Source organism: Bactrocera dorsalis, chromosome 6 (genome assembly GCF_023373825.1).
Source record: "Bactrocera dorsalis isolate Fly_Bdor chromosome 6, ASM2337382v1, whole genome shotgun sequence".
NCBI lineage: Eukaryota > Metazoa > Arthropoda > Insecta > Diptera > Tephritidae > Bactrocera > Bactrocera dorsalis.
Genome location: NC_064308.1, coordinates 21,323,328 through 21,342,198, shown reverse-complemented (window position 1 = coordinate 21,342,198; position 18,871 = coordinate 21,323,328). Strand labels below are relative to the sequence as shown.

Sequence of the window (18,871 nt, the reverse complement as noted above, 5' to 3'; positions counted from 1 at the left end):
TTTGCCGTTTCGCTGAATTTTACGGAAAAGAGTTTTTGAGCGCAATTCATAACTTCTTGCTAAATTCTCCTCGAGTTCATTGTTTTGAATTTTAGATGCAATAGTTGAAATCTCTGAATCTTTTTGTTGCTCAGCAAGAAGCCAGTTATCTGTAATTTCAGCTAATAGGATATGCTTCTTTTCTATACCTGTATGAGCAATTGTCTTAGCCGGCTTACATATGGGATTACGCGAAAAAAAATCAGCATGAGCCATTTTAGCACCTGGCCTATACTGAATGTCAAAGTCGAATGACTGCATATATGCCCACCAACGGTGCACTCTTGGCGTTAGTTCAACTTTAGTGCGAGTGGCTTTTAGCGAATTGCAGTCAGTCAATACGACGAAACGTCGGCCATGTAAATAGTGCCGAAAATGTTTCAGGGAATTATACACAGCTAAAGTTTCAAGCTCATACGAATGATATCGTGACTCCGTAGGAGATGTTTGTTTGCTATAATACTCGATAACGCGAGGTTTATTATCTATTTTATGGAGTAGAATAGCGCCATAACCATACATACTGGCATCAGTATGCAGCTCAATGGGATACTGAGGATCAAATATAATAAGAACGGGTTCATCTATTAATGTTTTGATAATTTTTTGTCGTATTTGCTCGTGTTCATGTTTCCATTCAAATGTTTTATTCTTACAGGTCAAACAGTATAATGGTTTCATGATTTCTGAAAATTTTGACACAAATTGCCGAAAATAAGAGGCAAGGCCAATAAATTGTCTTACTTGGGTCACGGACTGTGGAGGGGGTAAGGCGACCAATGCTTGTATTTTGCGTGGATTTGGTCGGATTTCACCCTCACTAACAAGAAACCCAAGATATTCAATTTAAGGAATGAGCATTTGGAAATATTGAAAGAAAACCCAGCCCGTGATAACATTTTTAAAACCGTTCTTAGCCTTGTTAATGCTTCCTCTTTGGTTTGTGCAATAATCATGATGTCGTCCATATAGACGATTACGTAAGAATAGGCAATCTCACCTAACGCTTTTATAATTGCCCGCTTAAATACTGATGGAGCATTTTTTAACCCAAACGGCATAGTTAGGAATTCGTATTGGCCCTATGGAGTCATAAACGCTGTACGCTCAATCGAATTTGGATTAATAGGGATCTGGTGGAACCCGCTGGCCATATCCAAACAACTAAAGAATCTTGCTCCACGTAGCCTAGATATTTGATCGCTAATTAGCGGCAAGGGATATTTTTCAGCAACTGTGTTTGCATTTAGCTCGCGGTAATCTATACAAAGACGATCTGATCCATTTTTTTTTAACGAGTAGCATAGGACTGGCAAATGGGGAACTACTGGAGCGAATTATATTGGATAATAGCAATTCCTTAATTTTATTTCTCACTATTTCTTTTTCTTCTATACTAAGCCTGTATGGTCGTCTGTGTACAGTTTTATTTGGGTCAATTAAACGTATTTCTAACTCGCCAGTTGTGACGCGGCTTTTCGGAAATCCGTCTATAAATGATTTTGAAAATTCATTTAAAATATCTAACAAATTTTCTTTATCTACACCACACAATTCGGTATCCACATTAGCAAGATTGACATTATTTTTCAAAGCAGAAAGGGTATGTACAGACTTAGTCCTACATAATTTGATTTCATCATTTTTTATCGTAGCACTAAATCCCTGACTTAAGATTTCTCGACCAATTATTATATTGTAATTAATGCAACTGTTAAGTACTACGTGAAAAAGGACTTCAAGACAGTATTCACTTATAATCACTTTTGACAAAATTTATAATGTACTAGTGACAGTATTATTTCCAATACCCTTTAATGTAACGATGTTATTAACTCGTGTGCCTGAGAGTTTCATAGACACTGATTCCCTTACGAGCGAACACTCGGCTTCAGAATCGAAGCAAAATAGATACGACTCACCGGATGAAATCAATGTTCCAATTGGCTCAGCAACATGACATAGGTTAACGCGTTTTTCGTCCGTTTTGCTTTGGCTTCCCATCGGCTGTCGTTTAGGGCACGCTGATGCAATATGCCCTTCGTTTCCACATCTGTAGCAAGTAATTGGTCCAGCTTTTGACTCGGATGAACGTGCAGAACTCGAACTTGGTCCTTGTGGCTTCATGTTATTTTTCCTGGAGCGGCAGTCGGCTATTTTATGACCCATTTTTCCGCAGAAATGACATTTAACAGGTGTCTGCAGGCGCACTTTCTTGCTTACAAAATTTTCCGGATCGGAATGCTCCTTTCGCTTAGCAAACGAAAATGCCCTTAGCTCATTTTGCAACTCGTTGCGCGTCTTAATAGTGGTTGTAAACAACGTGCGTTGCAACCGAGCATCTATGGTTGCCGAATGCGATAAGGCTACCGACACTGCAATTTCTTCTGGTGTCATTGTCTTCCATTTTGCCATAAGAGTAGTCACCAATCGGCTTCCATACAGCGCCAGGCATTCGCCGTCATTTGGGCGGCTGTTTAAAACATTAAATACCGTCGCTGCTGGCGTTTCATTGCCTTCAAACTGTTGTAGGAACATTTCTTTAAATTGAATCCATGTCATTCCTGCGAAGCAGATTTGTGAGAGCCAGTTGGAAGCACCACCCTCCAAGTATTTGGTTAGCGCTATAAGCAAAGCACTGCCGTCCAGAGGATTTTCCCCTAAAATAAGGTCCACCGTAGAACACCAGGTGGATGCACTGGAACCAGCGGAATCAGGGTTGAACTTCGGGAACGTAACTGAATTGGACGCGCTTGGTGCCGCCTGCGCATTTTTCACGGCACTAAGTACTTCAATTAGATTGCGATGCTGCATTTCCAGCAAGGCGCACAAACGGTCATCAGGATTGACTTGGGGCTGAGGCGATCCCACTTCTGATGTCGGAATGGGGTTGTGGCTATCCATTATTAAAGCCGCCTCTGAAATATTGCTACGAGTTGTGCATTTCCTCGGCTGTGACATTTCGTGGCCACTCTTCTATGACGCTCAGCAACTAATGCACAATATTGCATCATCCAAGCATTGTCTGAAACGCAACTGATCGAATTCGCCGCGATTGCTCTCTTTCTCTCTTTCTAACACGTTGTCACGCCGAGGCTACGCGAAACAGAGAGCTCTGCTGAACTCGCTCTTACAATAAACAGAAGACGGAGATAAAAAGGATGAGACAAAAATGGTATACACATTTTATTTAACAGAGATGCCAATATTTCAATTGAGATGACAGTTTTATTAGAGATGACAAAATTGATACATGTTGTTTGTTGTTTTTTTTTTAACAAAATTAATAGCGATTCGACATATATAAAACATGTACATATTCTGTAATTTTTGGATGTACATATATTTTTTATTTGTTTGTTTCAGTGAAAAAAGATTGTAATCTGTTTAGTGCTTTGTAGTGATCGTCAGTTGTGTAAAGGCTCGTATTTAAATAGGAATTTAAAATTGCAAAGGAATGCTTTATATCATTTTGAATGGCAGTTGAATATTGGTGGAAAAAATTAATAAAATAATATTAAAATAAGCTCCAGGTAAGTTGAGAACCAATATCTCAATTGTTACGGCGATGACAACACAGAGCGAAAAGTACCCAATAAAATTCCACAAAAATGAGCTGATATCTCCATAGATTTTTTTCAATAAGAAATTCTTCATATATTTGTAGAGAAAATCTTTTTAATATTTCTAAAGAGATTTCACGTATTACTGTGAAGATATTGTTATTGATACTTCTAAAGAGACATCGTATATTATTATGAAGATGTCCTTATACATATTTCCAAAGAGAAATTGTATATTATTGCGAAGATACCCTTAGATAGATAAATAATATTAACAATATTTAGAAAAAATTAACTAAAAGCTTTGTGAACAACTGTCAATACACTCAGTGCAGTATTTATTCGGTCTTAAAACTTTAAGTCCATAATTCAGATCATAAAAATGTGTTGGTGGCCCATCTAACTCTTTAAATTAAATACGATTGATAATTTTGTGAAAAATATATATAATAAAATTTTTAACAAATATTTTTACAGTATTATCTTTGATTAATATTTATGATTAATTAATAAATATTTATATCGTCACTTTGAAAGACTGTGACTATATGACCAATATGAAATGTAATGCCTTGAAAAATTATTTCAGTTGTTGATTTGATTACATCTTTCTTCCTTACAAATATTATAAATTCATAAATTGTTAGGACGCAATGATCTGATTTCAAATGTTTCATCAGTTCATTCGGTGTTCGATTAGTTTTTGTACAAATGAAGCAAAGTAGTAGGGGCATATTTCGTAAAAAGTAGATAGGTGTAGGTATGTAAGTAAAACTTATTATGCTAGTTTGCTTAAAAGGCTTGCTACTCTACGTATAGTATGTATGTTCGGACCGACATTGAAAACCATAGATTACTTGATACGAGACTCTTTAGTTCGAGAGAGAGCTGTCAAAACTCGCATTTTTTATAACATTTGCCAATGATGCCACTGCTGAAAAATATTAGATTGGGTATATAATAAATTATACAAAACACCAGATTAAACAGTTTGAAAATGCATACATATATAAATGCTAAAATGCAAAGTCATTAATTAATTTACATAAACATTTATTTTGCCAAAATATGTTCGCACAGTTTCATTTCACATTAATTTCTTCAAGTAATTAGAGCGCTGCTCTTCTGGCAACCCGCCTTTTTGACTAACTGCTGATTGGCGTCACCCTGATTGTGTTTTGTTGCCAGCTCAAAAAACAGATCAGGGTGCAATGCCAGCTGACAAAGGAGAGAGCAAGAAAAGAGATTCTGATCAATTTATCTATGTCGAAAACATTTTGAAAACACATTTGTATGTTGTGGAATGTAAGTCGTTCGGACCGACAATGTGTGTTTTCGATGAGTTTTCACTGACAACCAGAGATAAAGAGATGCTTAACTCCTCTCACACTGTAAGTGAGAGAGCAATTGCTAAACGTCAAAACCACCTAAACTCGATCAACTGTCAAAGTTTAGGTGGTTTTGACGTTTAGCAATTGGAAACGAGCGATGGCCAGATTGAAATCTTACCAAAAAATATATAAACGAAGGGATTTGTTGCATCGTTCAAGACCACTTATAAAAAATTTAAAACAATGAAAATTAAGTAAATTTGTGATATTTAAAGGTATTTGATGAAACGTTTTGTAATTTGAAGCATCATAGTATTATTTTCAATGGAAATGATTAAAAAAGTTTTATGAATGAGGGCTAACAAGTTTAAGTCTTTTTATTGGGTATTGAAAGGTCAAAATTCAGTTCTTCTAATATACTTTAAAAAGATTTAAATAGTTTCTCCATATAGTAATTTTTATTCGTACTAAATGTTGGGTGTTTTAATTTAAAATGCCCAAAAATTCTTATTTTGTTCGATCTGACCATAATGGAAAATGTTATAAAAAACGCTTATTTTGAGGCGCTCTCACACTGGAATAAGTTGATCATCCCTTTAATCCTGCTGACAACTATCAATACGGGGATTCTCTTGCTCTTACAAGATGACAGAAAATGCAAAAATCCTATACCGAAATATGCAAGGCCAAGAGAGCACTCATTGCAGAATCTAGTGATATATGTATGACGGCACGAAAATAAACATAGGTTTTGGTCTGACATATTTTACAGCCATTGCAAATAAATTTTTGCGCGTGTTTGTTGTGCCGTTGCACCAAGAAGAAAATTCTGCAATTGGTGCACCGTGCAAGGGTTTTGTAAAAACAAGAGAATCCCTTTAACAGTGAGCAGCTGTATTTGTATATGGAATGTAAACAAATATCTAGTGACAATTTAGGGCCGACAAAATATGTCTTCCAAAAAAATCGATTAAACTAGAGCAGGCACCGATTATAATGAGTGGAATGTAAGTTTTCAAGTAGTTTTCAACGAAAACTGTGTTTTCATTTGACAGATTTTACATGGCCGAAAACACAAGTTTTCATGCGAAAACCAGTTTATCCCACGAAAACATGTTTTTAATGTCGGTCCGAACATAGTATACAGATGAAAAATCATCCGATTTTAGTAAAAAAAAAAATTGCTCTAAAAATGCCTTTACTTATTTGCTTCCTTGTGAGTATTCAGTATTAAAAACATACGATAATTTTATAATAATACCAACACACTTCATCAGGGATAAGGGGATGCCCAACTTATTCCAGTGTGCGCCTCAAAATAAGCGTTTTTTATTACATTTTCCATTGTGGCCAAATCGAACAAAATAAGAATTTTTGGGCGTTTAAATTAAAATGCCCAATTGCACTTTCTACACCACCCAGGAGGTATGCAAAACGGCGCGATACCGAAGTTAGTTTTGGATGCTCGGTTCCCCTTTAGGCCTATATCACCCATTAATAAATTTATTTACATAAATCAACAAAACGATAACAATTCATTAGTGTATAACAAAAAAAAAAACAAACGATGAAATTATACATATAACGATTAAAGGAAAACAATAACAATTCATTTAAAAAATATATAAAAATATCACAGTAAAATAATTATTTACATACTAGCTGACCCCGCAGCCGTTGTCCTGCGTGAAAATATGTGTTTTGAAATGCAATGAAAGTTAAATTTATCATTTCATTTTTTTTTCAATGCAACACAGCTTGATAAACAACATTTTTTTTTGGTTTCTGTTCCGGTGTACAGAAAAGATGGATTTCCAACTCGTGAACACGACACGTATATCTGACCGTGTGAAAAACATAGCATTTCCAAATTTAAGCCGTGCACTATGCGAATATCCTTGTGTCCTGTCATCTCAAATGCAATTTTCACTGGAAACGGAATACGTTTGAACTGAAATGGAAAATCGATAGAACTCAAAGGAAATCGTAGAATCAAGCATTCACAATTAGTCAGGTTCCATTACACAGTTCCGGCGGATGCAGATTGCGAAATATAATAACGACAGATCTAACTTTGAGACGCAAATGGTGCGGTGACATACCAAGCCTCTCCAAAGAATTTAGAAATTTCACTGGATAATTCACGACATCGTCTTCATTGTCAAGACGAACCATCGATTTGTATGAGCGCAAGTCTCCCGGAATTTGACTTTGAATCTTCCAGTTTAAGTCAACAATATCGGTATTTTTGGCAGCTAACATTGCGCGTACACTTAAGGAATCGTAGTTACGATAATTTGGCCAATGTCCGAACATTCGTGTTGAGTTATCTTTCATGAGTTGATAAACTGATCAAACCACTGGAAGTATCAACTGGAATTGATCCATTTCCAATTTTTAGCGAAGACGATGTAAAATGTCTTCGACAATTTCATTTTTGTTCGTATCGCATAATAGACGCGGATTTCAAGGCTGATATGTCGAAATGATTATCGCGAAAAGTGTGCGAACTTCATTTACATTTCAGTGATTATCATTTTCCAGCAATTGTAATTGCTGGATTGCTTCTCAAAAAGTTGCACACATAGTACGAAATGACTCAAATGAAGTTCAACCGCGAACATTTATCAATAGCAATCGAAGGTAGAAACAATCGTCGTTTTTCGGGTGGATTGTGTAAATTCGTGCCAATGTATTAGTTGACAACACACCTGGATGTCCATCTACTGGTTGGACTAGCTTTCTGCGTAATTATTTCTTCAACGATGCATTCCATGTATAATATCAAAGTATTTCCGAATGTTCTCGCAAACGGATCTCTGACGAAAGTTGAGCAAAAACTCGTAAATGTTAATTTTGTTGCTGGCGCTGTTTCCACTGGCTGTACTGTATTTTCTGGGTTGAAGTACACACTTTGGCCTTCTCCAAATTAACTGCGAGACGCAAACTAAACAATTTTATTGGTTTACAAAAATTTATTAACCAATAACCACTTTGCGCATTGATGATACATCTGATTAGTCCAGTTGCCGCAAACAGAAAGAAAGACTTAATTCTAATTAGAATACCCTAAAGCTACCACTGCTCATTTTCCGTTGCTCACTCTCCGCTGCAATCCATAGTATTTCCAACCAACAATAACTACAATAAGATACCGCTTGCGCACTCTCTAATATTTTATTCCAATTAGAACGACTAGCCGTAAGGCCAGCTGGCGCTCTGTCTCCGCTTCCTGCAACACATACCGCTCTCCCAGCATTCAACGTACTTTTGCATTGCAAATGCTCGCGAAGCCGTTAACTATTTACTTAAATATAATGATGGGATAATCGCCTGAGTCAAAATATGTTACGTGGGTGACCATCATAATTTATTGGCTTAACTCCACGTTATAAAGCGGAATGAAGTTACATGCAATGGCTTGTCAAGTTACAAATTGAAAGACGTATAAGCTTGTTGACTAAACACAATGGTTTTGAGTTTGCCAATATTATAGTATCGAAAAGGCACTGTTGCAGGGGTATTACTTCCTTATAGCGAAATGTTAAAGTTCTTCAGGGTGCAAACATAGTTTGTGGCTGAAAATTTTGCTTTTATTTTGGAGCGAGTGGTAACTCAATGTTCTGCCTATTAAAAACTACTTTCCTAATACTAAGTACTGATAAGCTACATATGTTTTAGCAATTTTGTAAATAAAATATGAAATAATTTTGGTTAAACTTAAATAACTATTTAATTACTTGTGAGATGCTCAGTTCAAAATTACAATATACAATAATACCTTGAATTAAATATAGGCCTTCGATTAAATGCAAGTGGCGTGTCTAAACTTTAAGCTTAAGATTATATGAAAGCTTTATCAAAAAGAAGGTCTATTTCAAATTGTCCTTATGGACCACCCTCCCTTTAATAAGAACTGTGGTTCCTAAATCTTTTTCTACGATCTGTTCTTCGTAAAGGGGGGTTAATTTATTTCCTAGCCTAGTATTTCCTTTTACCATAACCTTATCACCTACGCTAAATGTACGTTCTGTTCTGTTTTTGTTATGGTTTTCTAATTCGTATTGCTGAGCCTGTCTAATACGGGCCGATATATCATTATTTATACCTTCTGTAGCGGGTCGAAATATGTCGACTGGTCTTTTGTTTGTTACATAATGTATTGTTTTATTATATTCTATAGTTGAAAGCAATATCAAATCTTTTGTGTCGTCAATGCTCCTCTCTAGCTTCATGCACCTAGCTATCTCTACTAATGTACTGTAAAACCTTTCCACTTGGTCACTGGAGGTGCTGGGAAGAGGTGGAGCATTTACGATTTGAATACCGAAACTGTTGGCAAGAAGATATCTGACGGTATTTGAGTTCAATGATTTCTCATTATCGCAGAAAATAACTGTGGCTTTAGGAAAAATGTTCAAAAGCTGTATAAGTTGAGGTTTTATATCCAAGATTGTTCTAGATGGTATCGCTTGAACAATTGCGAATTTGGAAAACTTGTCCAAACAAGTTAAAAAATATTTCGAGTCTGTACAAAAAATGTCAATGTGAAGGATTTTTCCCACATATGACGGTATTGGTGTTTGGGATATTTTATGTTTTTGGCGATGCCTATTATACTTTGCCCTAGAACATATTTTGCAGTTGCCGACTGCTTCTTTCGTTTTTTTCTCCAGTTTTGGAAAAAAATAGTCCTTTAAAATCTGCTTGACATTTTCTTGTGCCGCGCGGTGTACGCGATTATGCTCCGTAACTATAATCTCAAGCTGGTCGTTAGGGTCAAAGATATCTGTTACAAACGTTCTTGCGTATTTAAATTTCATATTCGGAAATATTTTTATTATGTCATGTTGAATATATGCTAAAACAGATAGACTACAGTGGATAGCATTTACCACGTTGGGGTTCACAAGATCATGAATAATTCTTAAAAGCGTGTTTTTATCCCTAAACTGAATAATATGCCTGGTTCTGTTTCCAAAAATAATAAATGTTCGTTTCGATGGTATTTCAGCTTCTTCAATAATTATTTGATTTTTGAAGCAATTTAGCGGCCTTTCAACTGCCGCTATGGTATAACTTAATGACCGTTCGCTATGAATCGTTGCTGAGTTTGAATTTGAATCTTCTTCTATTATGTTCAGTGGCTGACGCGACAGAGCATCAGCGACGTAATTTTCTTTTCCGGGTTTATAATATAATTTGGCGTTGTGTTCGTCGATGAACGCTTTCCAACGCTTAAGCTTTGCATTTGAATTTTTATCTGAAACTGCAAACGTCAGAGGCTGGTGATCAGTAAAAATATTTAATTGTTGTATACCATAAAGGTAGTTTCTAAGGCTCTTTAAAGCCCAGACAATGGCCAGAAGTTCTCTTTCGTTTGTTGCAAAGTTAAGCTCTTGATCCTTTAAGGTTCTAGATATCATGGTTATGGGCCTGCCTTCTTGTGACAGAACAGCACCCAAGCCATGGTTGGAAGCGTCCGTCGTCAAATCAAACGGTTTTTTATAATCAGGATAGTCGAGCATCCCCTGCATAGGGTTGTGCGCTGGGTTTGGGACCCGCCACGTAAAAAAATACCCCCAATGAAAATCAACTATAAGCCTCGGATGAGAAACCCCCCTTTCGATGACGACCATGGCAAACGAAATAAGGACTATGATTTGAGGGCATGCACCTGGAACGTCCGGTCCCTTAATTGAGAAGATGCCGCTGCCCAGCTGGTTGATGTCCTCGTGAAAATAAAGGCTGACATCACCGCCGTCCAAGAGGTGCGATGGACGGGACAAGGACAGAGACGAGTAGGTCCTTGTGACATCTACTACAGTGGCCATATAAAGGAGCGCAAGTTTGGTGTTGGATTCGTGGTGGGAGAGAGACTCCGTCGCCGAGTACTATCATTCACTCCGGAGAATGAACGTCTAGCCACAATCCGCATCAAAGCGAGGTTCTTCAACATATCGCTGATTTGCGCCCACGCCCCGACGGAAGAGAAGGACGATGTGACCAAAGATGCCTTTTATGAGTGCTTGGAGCGCACTTATGAGAGATGCCCCCGCCACGATGTCAAAATCGTGCTTGGCGACTTCAACGCCAGGGTGGGCAAAGAAGGTATCTTTGGCACTACGGTCGGTAAATTCAGCCCCCACGAGGAAACATCCCCAAATGGGTTGAGTCGATCGACTTCGCCGGGGCCCGAAATATGGTTATCTGTAGTACTAGATTCCAGCATAAGAAGATACATCAAGCTACCTGGCTGTCTCCGGATCGAAAAACTACCAACCAGATCGATCATGTTGTGATAGACGGAAGACACGTTTCCAGTGTTTTAGATGTGCGTGCGCTCCGAGGTCCTAACATCGACTCGGACCACTATATTGTTGCAGCCAAAATTCGCACCCGCCTCTGTGCAGCAAAAAACGCACGCCAACAAACACAAGGAAGGTTCGACGTCGAGAAGCTGCAATCACAACAGACAGCCGAACGATTTTCTACTCGGCTTGCACTCCTGCTCTCTGAGAGCACTCGTCAACAACTCGGTATAAGGGAACTGTGGGACGGCATTTCAAACTCCTTACGTACAGCTGCAACCGAAACCATTGGTTTTCGGAAAGTGCAAAAGAACAGCTGGTACGACGAGGAGTGCCGTGTCGCAGCGGAGAGAAAACAGGCTGCCTACCTCGCAACGTTACGATCGACCACAACACGTGCGGGATGGGATAGATACCGAGAGTTGAAGAGGGAAGCGAGACGCATTTGCAGACAGAAGAAGAAAGAGGCCGAAATGCGTGAGTACGAACAGCTCGATAAGCTGGCCGACAGGGGTACTGCTCGAAAATTCTACAAAAGGTGCGGCGGCTTACAGAAGGTTTCAAGACCGGAGCATACTCCTGTAGAACCCCCCAAGGTGATCTAGTTACCGATGCCCAGAGCATACTTAAATTATGGAGGGAACACTTCTCCAACCTGCTGTATGGCAGTGATAGCACAACACCGGGAGAAGGCGAACCCGATACCACAATCGATGACGATGGAGCAGGCGTTCCATTGCCCGACCATGAAGAAGTTCGAATAGCAATTGCCCGACTGAAAAACAACAAAGCGGCAGGGGCCGATGGATTGCCGGCCGAGCTATTCAAATACGGCGGCGAAGAGCTGATAAGGTGCATGCATCAGCTTCTTTGCAAAATATGGTCGGACGAAAGTATGCCCAACGATTGGAATTTAAGTGTGCTATGCCCAATCCATAAAAAAGGAGACCCCACAATCTGAGCCAACTACCGTGGGATTAGCCTCCTCAACATCGCATATAAGGTTCTGTCGAGCGTATTGTGTGAAAGATTAAAGCCCACCGTCAACAAACTGATTGGACCTTATCAGTGTGGCTTCAGACCTGGTAAATCAACAACCGACCAGATATTCACCATGCGCCAAATCTTGGAAAAGACCCGTGAAAGGAGAATCGACACTCACCACCTATTCGTCGATTTCTAAGCTGCTTTCGACAGCACGAAAAGGAGCTGCCTTTGTGCCGCGATGTCTGAATTTGGTATCCCCGCAAAATTAATACGGCTGTGTAAACTGACGTTGAGCAACACGAAAAGCTCCGTCAGGATCGGGAAGGACCTCTCCGAGCCGTTCGATACCAAACGAGGTTTCAGACAAGGCGACTCCCTATCGTGCGACTTCTTCAATCTGCTGCTGGAGAAAATTATTCGAGCTGCAGAACTTAATCGAGCAGGTACAATCTTTTATAAGAGTGTACAGCTGCTGGCGTATGCCGATGATATTGATATCATCGGTCTCAACACCCGCGCCGTTAGTTCTGCTTTCTCCAGACTGAACAAGGAAGCAACGCAAATGGGTCTGGCAGTGAACGAGGGCAAGACGAAATATCTCCTGTCATCAAACAAACAGTCGTCGCATTCGCGACTTGGCACTCACGTCACTGTTGACAGTCATAACTTTGAAGTTGTAGATAATTTCGTCTATTTAGGAACCAGTATTAACACCACCAACAGTGTCAGCCTGGAAATCCAACGCAGGATTACTCTTGCCAACAGGTGCTACTTCGGACTGAGTAGGCAATTGAAAAGTAAAGTCCTCTCTCGACGAACAAAAGCCAAACTCTATAAGTCGCTCATAATTCCCGTCCTGCTATATGGTGCAGAGGCTTGGACGATGACAACAACCGATGAGTCGACGTTGCGAGTTTTCGAGAGAAAAGTTCTGCGAAAGATTTATGGTCCTTTGCGCGTTGGCCACGGCGAATATCGCATTCGATGGAACGATGAGCTGTACGAGATATACGACGACATTGACATAGTTCAGCGAATTAAGAGACAGCGGCTACGCTGGCTAGGTCAAGTTGTCCGGATGGATGAAAACACTCCGGCTCTGAAAGTATTCGACGCAGTACCCGCCGCGGGAAGCAGAGGAAGAGGAAGACCTCTACTCCGTTGGAAGGACCAAGTGGAAAAGGACCTGGCTTCGCTTGGAATATCCAATTGGCGCCACGTAGCGAAGAGAAGAAACGACTGGCGCGCTATTGTTGACTCGGCTATCATCGCGTAAGCGGTGTCTACGCCAGTAAAGAAGAAGAAGTAGTCGAGCATCACATTTTCCGACACTAAAATCTGCTTCAAAGTATCAAATGCTTGGAGTTGCTTTGGATTTAAAACTATTTTCACTCTTTTAGATTGATTAGCACTGACCCTTCCATTTTCACCCTTCAGAATGTCAGTTAAAGGCTTGGCTATACTGGCGAAGTCCTTCACAAAACACCTGTAGTAGCTGGCTAATCCTATAAACAATCTGAGACTGTACAATGTTTCCAGAGCCGGGAAATTTAGAATAGCGCTAACTTTGTCTGCACATGTCTTTATGCCATGCCTTGGCACTACGAACCCGAGGTACTCAGTTTCGCTTTTGAAGAAATTGGATTTTTCTACTGAGACCTTCATGTTAGCATCACATAAGCTTTTTAAAACCCAGTCTATGTCTCTAACATGCTGTTCTTTCGTAGGTGAGAAAATTATCACGTCATCTACGTAAACATAACAGCTTCTACCTATTTGTTCCCTAAGTACATCATCTATCGCTCTTTGGAATATGCTAGGCGCGTTCTTTAAACCGAATGGTAGCCAACAGAATTCATACTTTCCGTTGTTTACGGAAAAGGCTGTTTTCTCTCTGTCTCGCTCTGCGAGCTCGATTTGATGAAACCCTGATTTCAAGTCGAGGGTTGTAAAGAACTGTGACCGACCCATGTTTGATAAAATGAACATAACGAATCGGTTTATTGTAAGGGGACCTAGAAGCCCTAATAATTCCATTGTGCAAGAGTTCTTTTACTTCCTTATTCACAAAGTCTACAACTCCCATTGGGTATGGGTATAACCTAGAGTAGACGGGTTCCTCGTGTTTCGTGCCAATGGTTGCAAAAACATTTGTATTAAAAAGTAGAGCCGTATTTGGATCGGCAAAAGCATTAGATCTTTTCTTGATCATATTTAAAAAATCTTTTTTTACAGCGAGGGGTACATTGTCTTGTCGTATTTTAATAACATTTATGCTTTCGCATTTTACAAATAATAACTTTTCAGTTCCAAAGTCATGACTAATTACGCCCTTTTTTAAGTCTACAACGGCGTTAACCTGCTTTAGCAGATCAAGCCCAATTATGGCATCAAATGCTAGCAAATTAGGTAAAATAATGAAGTCGGAATTTACACCAAATAGATTTATTGTGCATTTCTTATTTACTTTCGTTTCTCCGTGTATTGATCGGACTAAAATTGGTTTAACGAGTGGTACGATCCCCTTCAGTTCGATAAAGGGTTTAATATAGCTTTTTGAAGCTCCTGTATCAATTAACATTTTTATACCCCTTCCCTCAGTTTCTATTGATCTTCTAATCTAAGGGAGTAGGGTGCTTTCCCTAAAAAATTTATCTCTTCTTCAATATCTTCGACTTCATTCTCCACTATGTTATCGTAGCAGTTTTTTTCGGCTTTATCCTGTGAAATGTGATTTATCCTCTAAACTTTTGATCCAGTAATCCTGTCGGATTCGGGGCGTCTTTTAAACTGTTGACCGTGATAAGCAGTATTAAGTGGCCTCTGCCTGGAGCTTTGAAAGTTATTAGTTTTTTGATTTTGTCGTAAAAAATCATTCGGTGGATTTTGCAACTCGTAGTTGGATGACCGACGTAATCGAGATATAGATGGATCTATATCCATCGGCTCTGGTTTTTCTTGTCTACTATTGTAATTAAAACTGCGTTTCTGTTGCCTATTGTTATTGCTTTGGAAATGTGGGCTTTTTTGACCGCCTGAATTGGCTAACTGATTATTGCTGCTCTCAGCCACTACTTTTTCCATAGTTTAACCTTTGCCATTTTCATCGAAACGCTGTGAAAAGTTTGTAGCAAAAATATAACGTTCGTGATTTGCTTCTACCTCCTGCGCAAGTGCCAACGCAGACGGTAAGTCGGCTGGACGTGTAGAAAATAAAATATCGCAAAGAGGTTTTTTTAGAGCGGAAATAAAAACGAGCAGCGCGTCCATTCTGTACTTTTCGTTTATAGAGTTCGCTATATGACCTTCGTAAGTCGTTATTGTTTTATTAGTGAGAAGGGTAAGCTTTCTTTCGACCTCATCATAAAACTTCAACACCGTCAGATTGCCCTGCCTTAGAGTACTCAGTTCCTGTTCTATCAAATAAACCGGTCTCTTATCGGCATAAGTAAAATCTAGCCTCGCTATTATGGCGTTAAAATTCAACACGGTATTGAATGAAGCCAAAACACCATCTGCGGCGCCTCTTATTTTATTTCTGATTATTGCGACCGCTCGGTAATGTTTTGCACTTCCATCGTACCTTTCGTACAGTTTGTAGGCCGTGTACGCCGCTTGCCTCCATGAGACATAGTTCTCTTGTTTGCCGTCGAACTCGGGCAAGGATTTGACGAGGTCGAGGGTTTCATCGCATTGCACATTACCTACAATCTGCACTTCTGCAAAAGATTCTACATTGGCAGTCAATGTTGTCGTAAATTTATTTGTAATTTAATGTAATTTCTTTTCAAAATCTTGTTTCTGCGTAGCTAAGGCAGCCGATATCGCTGCTGCAAGAACGGTTTGAAGTTCATCGGCATTCATTTCTATTTTTTTCTTATCTTGTAAAGCTAATGAATTGAAAAGGCTTACAAGTTCAGATTCGCTCATTAATTGAAGGTACCAAACTTGGTTAAAAGAAATAGGCTGATTTAATCGAGAAAAAAAAATTGCACCTACTTTTATTTCTATTGAATTTTACTAATGCTTTAACAAGTTTAGATACGCTCACTAAAAGAAGGTACCACACGTGAAAAAATAGCTCTTGCTTTATATTTTTATTAAATTTTATTAAAAATGTAGGCAACGTAATATGATTTTCTAATTATTACAATAAGGGCACTGAGCATTTCACTTACATACATTGAATATTATAAGCTGCTTCAGTTGTCTCCGCTGTTTCTTCTCCTTTCAATGTCGTTCGAGGTCGATATAAGTTGCGTAGATAAAGCACATGCATTTGTTTTGGATTCTGATTCAATTGCTTCGTTTGGTGCTGATTTATCTTAATCAGTATCCAATAAACTTTATTGATTTTTATAATTTACCCGGTCCCACGTTGGGCGCCAATTAAACAAATTTATTGGTTTACAAAAATTTATTAACCAATAACCGCTTTGCGCATTGATGATACACCTGATTAGTCCAGTTGCCGCAAACAGAAAGAAAGACTTAATTCTAATTAGAATACCCTAAAGCTACCACTGCTCATTTTCCATTGCTCACTCTCCGCTGCAATCCATAGTATTTCCAACCAACAACACTCCAATAAGATACCGCCTGCGCACTCCCTAATATTTTATTCCAATTAGAAGGACTAGCCATAAGGCCAGCGGGCGCTCTGTCTCCGCTGCCAGCAACACATCCCGCTCTCCCAGCATTCAACGTACTTTTGCATTGCAAGTGCTCGCGAAGCCGTTAACTATTTACTTAAATATAATGATGGGATAATCGCCTGAGTCAAAATATGTTACGTGGGTGACCATCGTAATTTATTGGCTTAACTCGCACAACAGTCGGAAAACATTCATGAATTGCAAAAGTAAATATCCTACAAAACGCTTTAGTGCAGTTCACGTATCCACCATATCGTTCAAGACTAATAACCGTCATGTTGCTTCCTTTGGTGACGTACTTACAAACGTATTTTATCGATTTCCCCAAACTGCAATACTCAACATTTATATGACTTTTGAATGTGAGTTAGACAATAATGGCGAATATAGTACGATTCATGTGTTGTCAGCTTCGATACTCACGCCTTCCGAAAGAAAAGCACGTGGATACTGTTTGCATTTATTGTGAGACATACAAACCGAAGTGGGGTTGTGGTGTCCGCAAGGTTCATGAACCTTATTGGTTTTCATCACTTCGTATAATACTGGATCTTTCTTTGCATCAGGAATTACCGCATTATTGAATGATTTCATCAATTTGATCTGGTGTAACCACCTTCCACCATCCAAAAAAGAATGTGTGCGTGCGGCAAACGTCTTTTTTGCCGCTCAACAGAGTACATTCAACATCTAACAGCACCATATAGTACTTGTGTAAGTTAATCAAACACAAACGGTTGATTTAAAAAAATATATTTTCGGGAGCTATGCTCCTTTATTCCTTCAACTCCAACTAAAAACTAAGCTTTACATTTTATCATTCTTAATGCTAGCCCTACATCTGTCGCTACTGCTACGTGACCAAAAGTGCTGATTATGTGGTTCCCACCGTTTTGCTAGATTTTTATTGCTGGCCGTCCGTTCCCATAGTCTGGAGTTACACATGCCGCAACGTCAGCGACTTTATTAGTTGGATCTATGTTGGATGCCTATGCCTTAACACAATGAGGTGTTATGTTGCGCTAAAGAATGTTGGTGTAATAGTATGCGTGTCCTGGACGAGCACAGACTGTGCAACGGCACTAGGATACGTATCACAGAGCTTAGACGGTACATCGTCCAAGTCACCGTTTTTACTAGAGGGGCCAAAGCACAGACGGTATTGATACCAAGAATCGCTATAATACCTCCACTCTCACCTTTCAAGTACAAACGCCACAATTTCCTTTAAAGGTGGTCACAATAAATAAAATTCAAGGGAAAATTCTAAGGGTAGTCGGCATTCACCTGGGCACCTCTTGTTTCTCCCCTGGGTTGCTCGGGTGTATCGAGAGCATGAAAACTTTTTAATTTACGCAGAAAACAATAAGTCTCGCAATGTTGTTTTCCGGGATGTACTGCACTGAAATGATTTCTACCTCTATACGAGTCAAGCATAATTAACTCCCCCTTTCTGTTAATCATAAAATTTTATAAATTGATCTTTCCAATGCTCAAATTCAAATAATTCTGCTTCTGAATATTTATTATTTCTACTGTTAATACAAAATTTTCCATACAAGGTAGGAACGCAGTGCTGTATAAATTAAGGTAGTAAATACTTAGCAAATTTATTTTATTAAATAACAAAAACTATAAATATTGTTGCTTAATATAAAAGGAAATTATTTATTAATGATATATATTTTCTATTAGGCGATTTAAATGCCATAGCGTGCAAAATTTCGCCCATAAAAATATCATTTACTGATATTCAAATATTCTTTTTGTAGTGAGTTCTTAATAATAAAATGCAGCCCTGTTTTTAGATTTCTCGGTGGTGAGTTTTCTTCTGAATGTATTTGTTTACATTTGACCGACAGAAAACATAGAATGTGTTGATTTCCTAAGCTAATTTTATTTTTTGTCTTAAAAATCGCTTATTTTTTTAAATTATTTGTAAAATTGTATTCATATATCTATATGAGAATTCCACCTAATTTTCT

The 18,871-nt window shown here is 38.7% G+C and overlaps 1 protein-coding gene across 1 annotated transcript; it reads right to left on the bottom strand.

The window, feature by feature from the left end:
* Window positions 1–1,056: 1,056 nt before the first annotated feature.
* LOC115065757 (uncharacterized) lies at window positions 1,057–2,943 on the bottom strand. Its single transcript, XM_029548380.2, has one exon. The coding sequence runs from the start codon at window positions 2,941–2,943 to the stop codon at window positions 1,816–1,818; it is 1,128 nt and encodes a 375-aa protein (XP_029404240.2). The 3' UTR covers window positions 1,057–1,815.
* Window positions 2,944–18,871: the final 15,928 nt, after the last annotated feature.

Coding starts and splice junctions, on each gene's coding strand:
- LOC115065757 (XM_029548380.2), bottom strand. CDS start 2,943: ATGGATAGCCACAACCCCATTCCGACATCAGAAGTGGGATCGCCTCAG.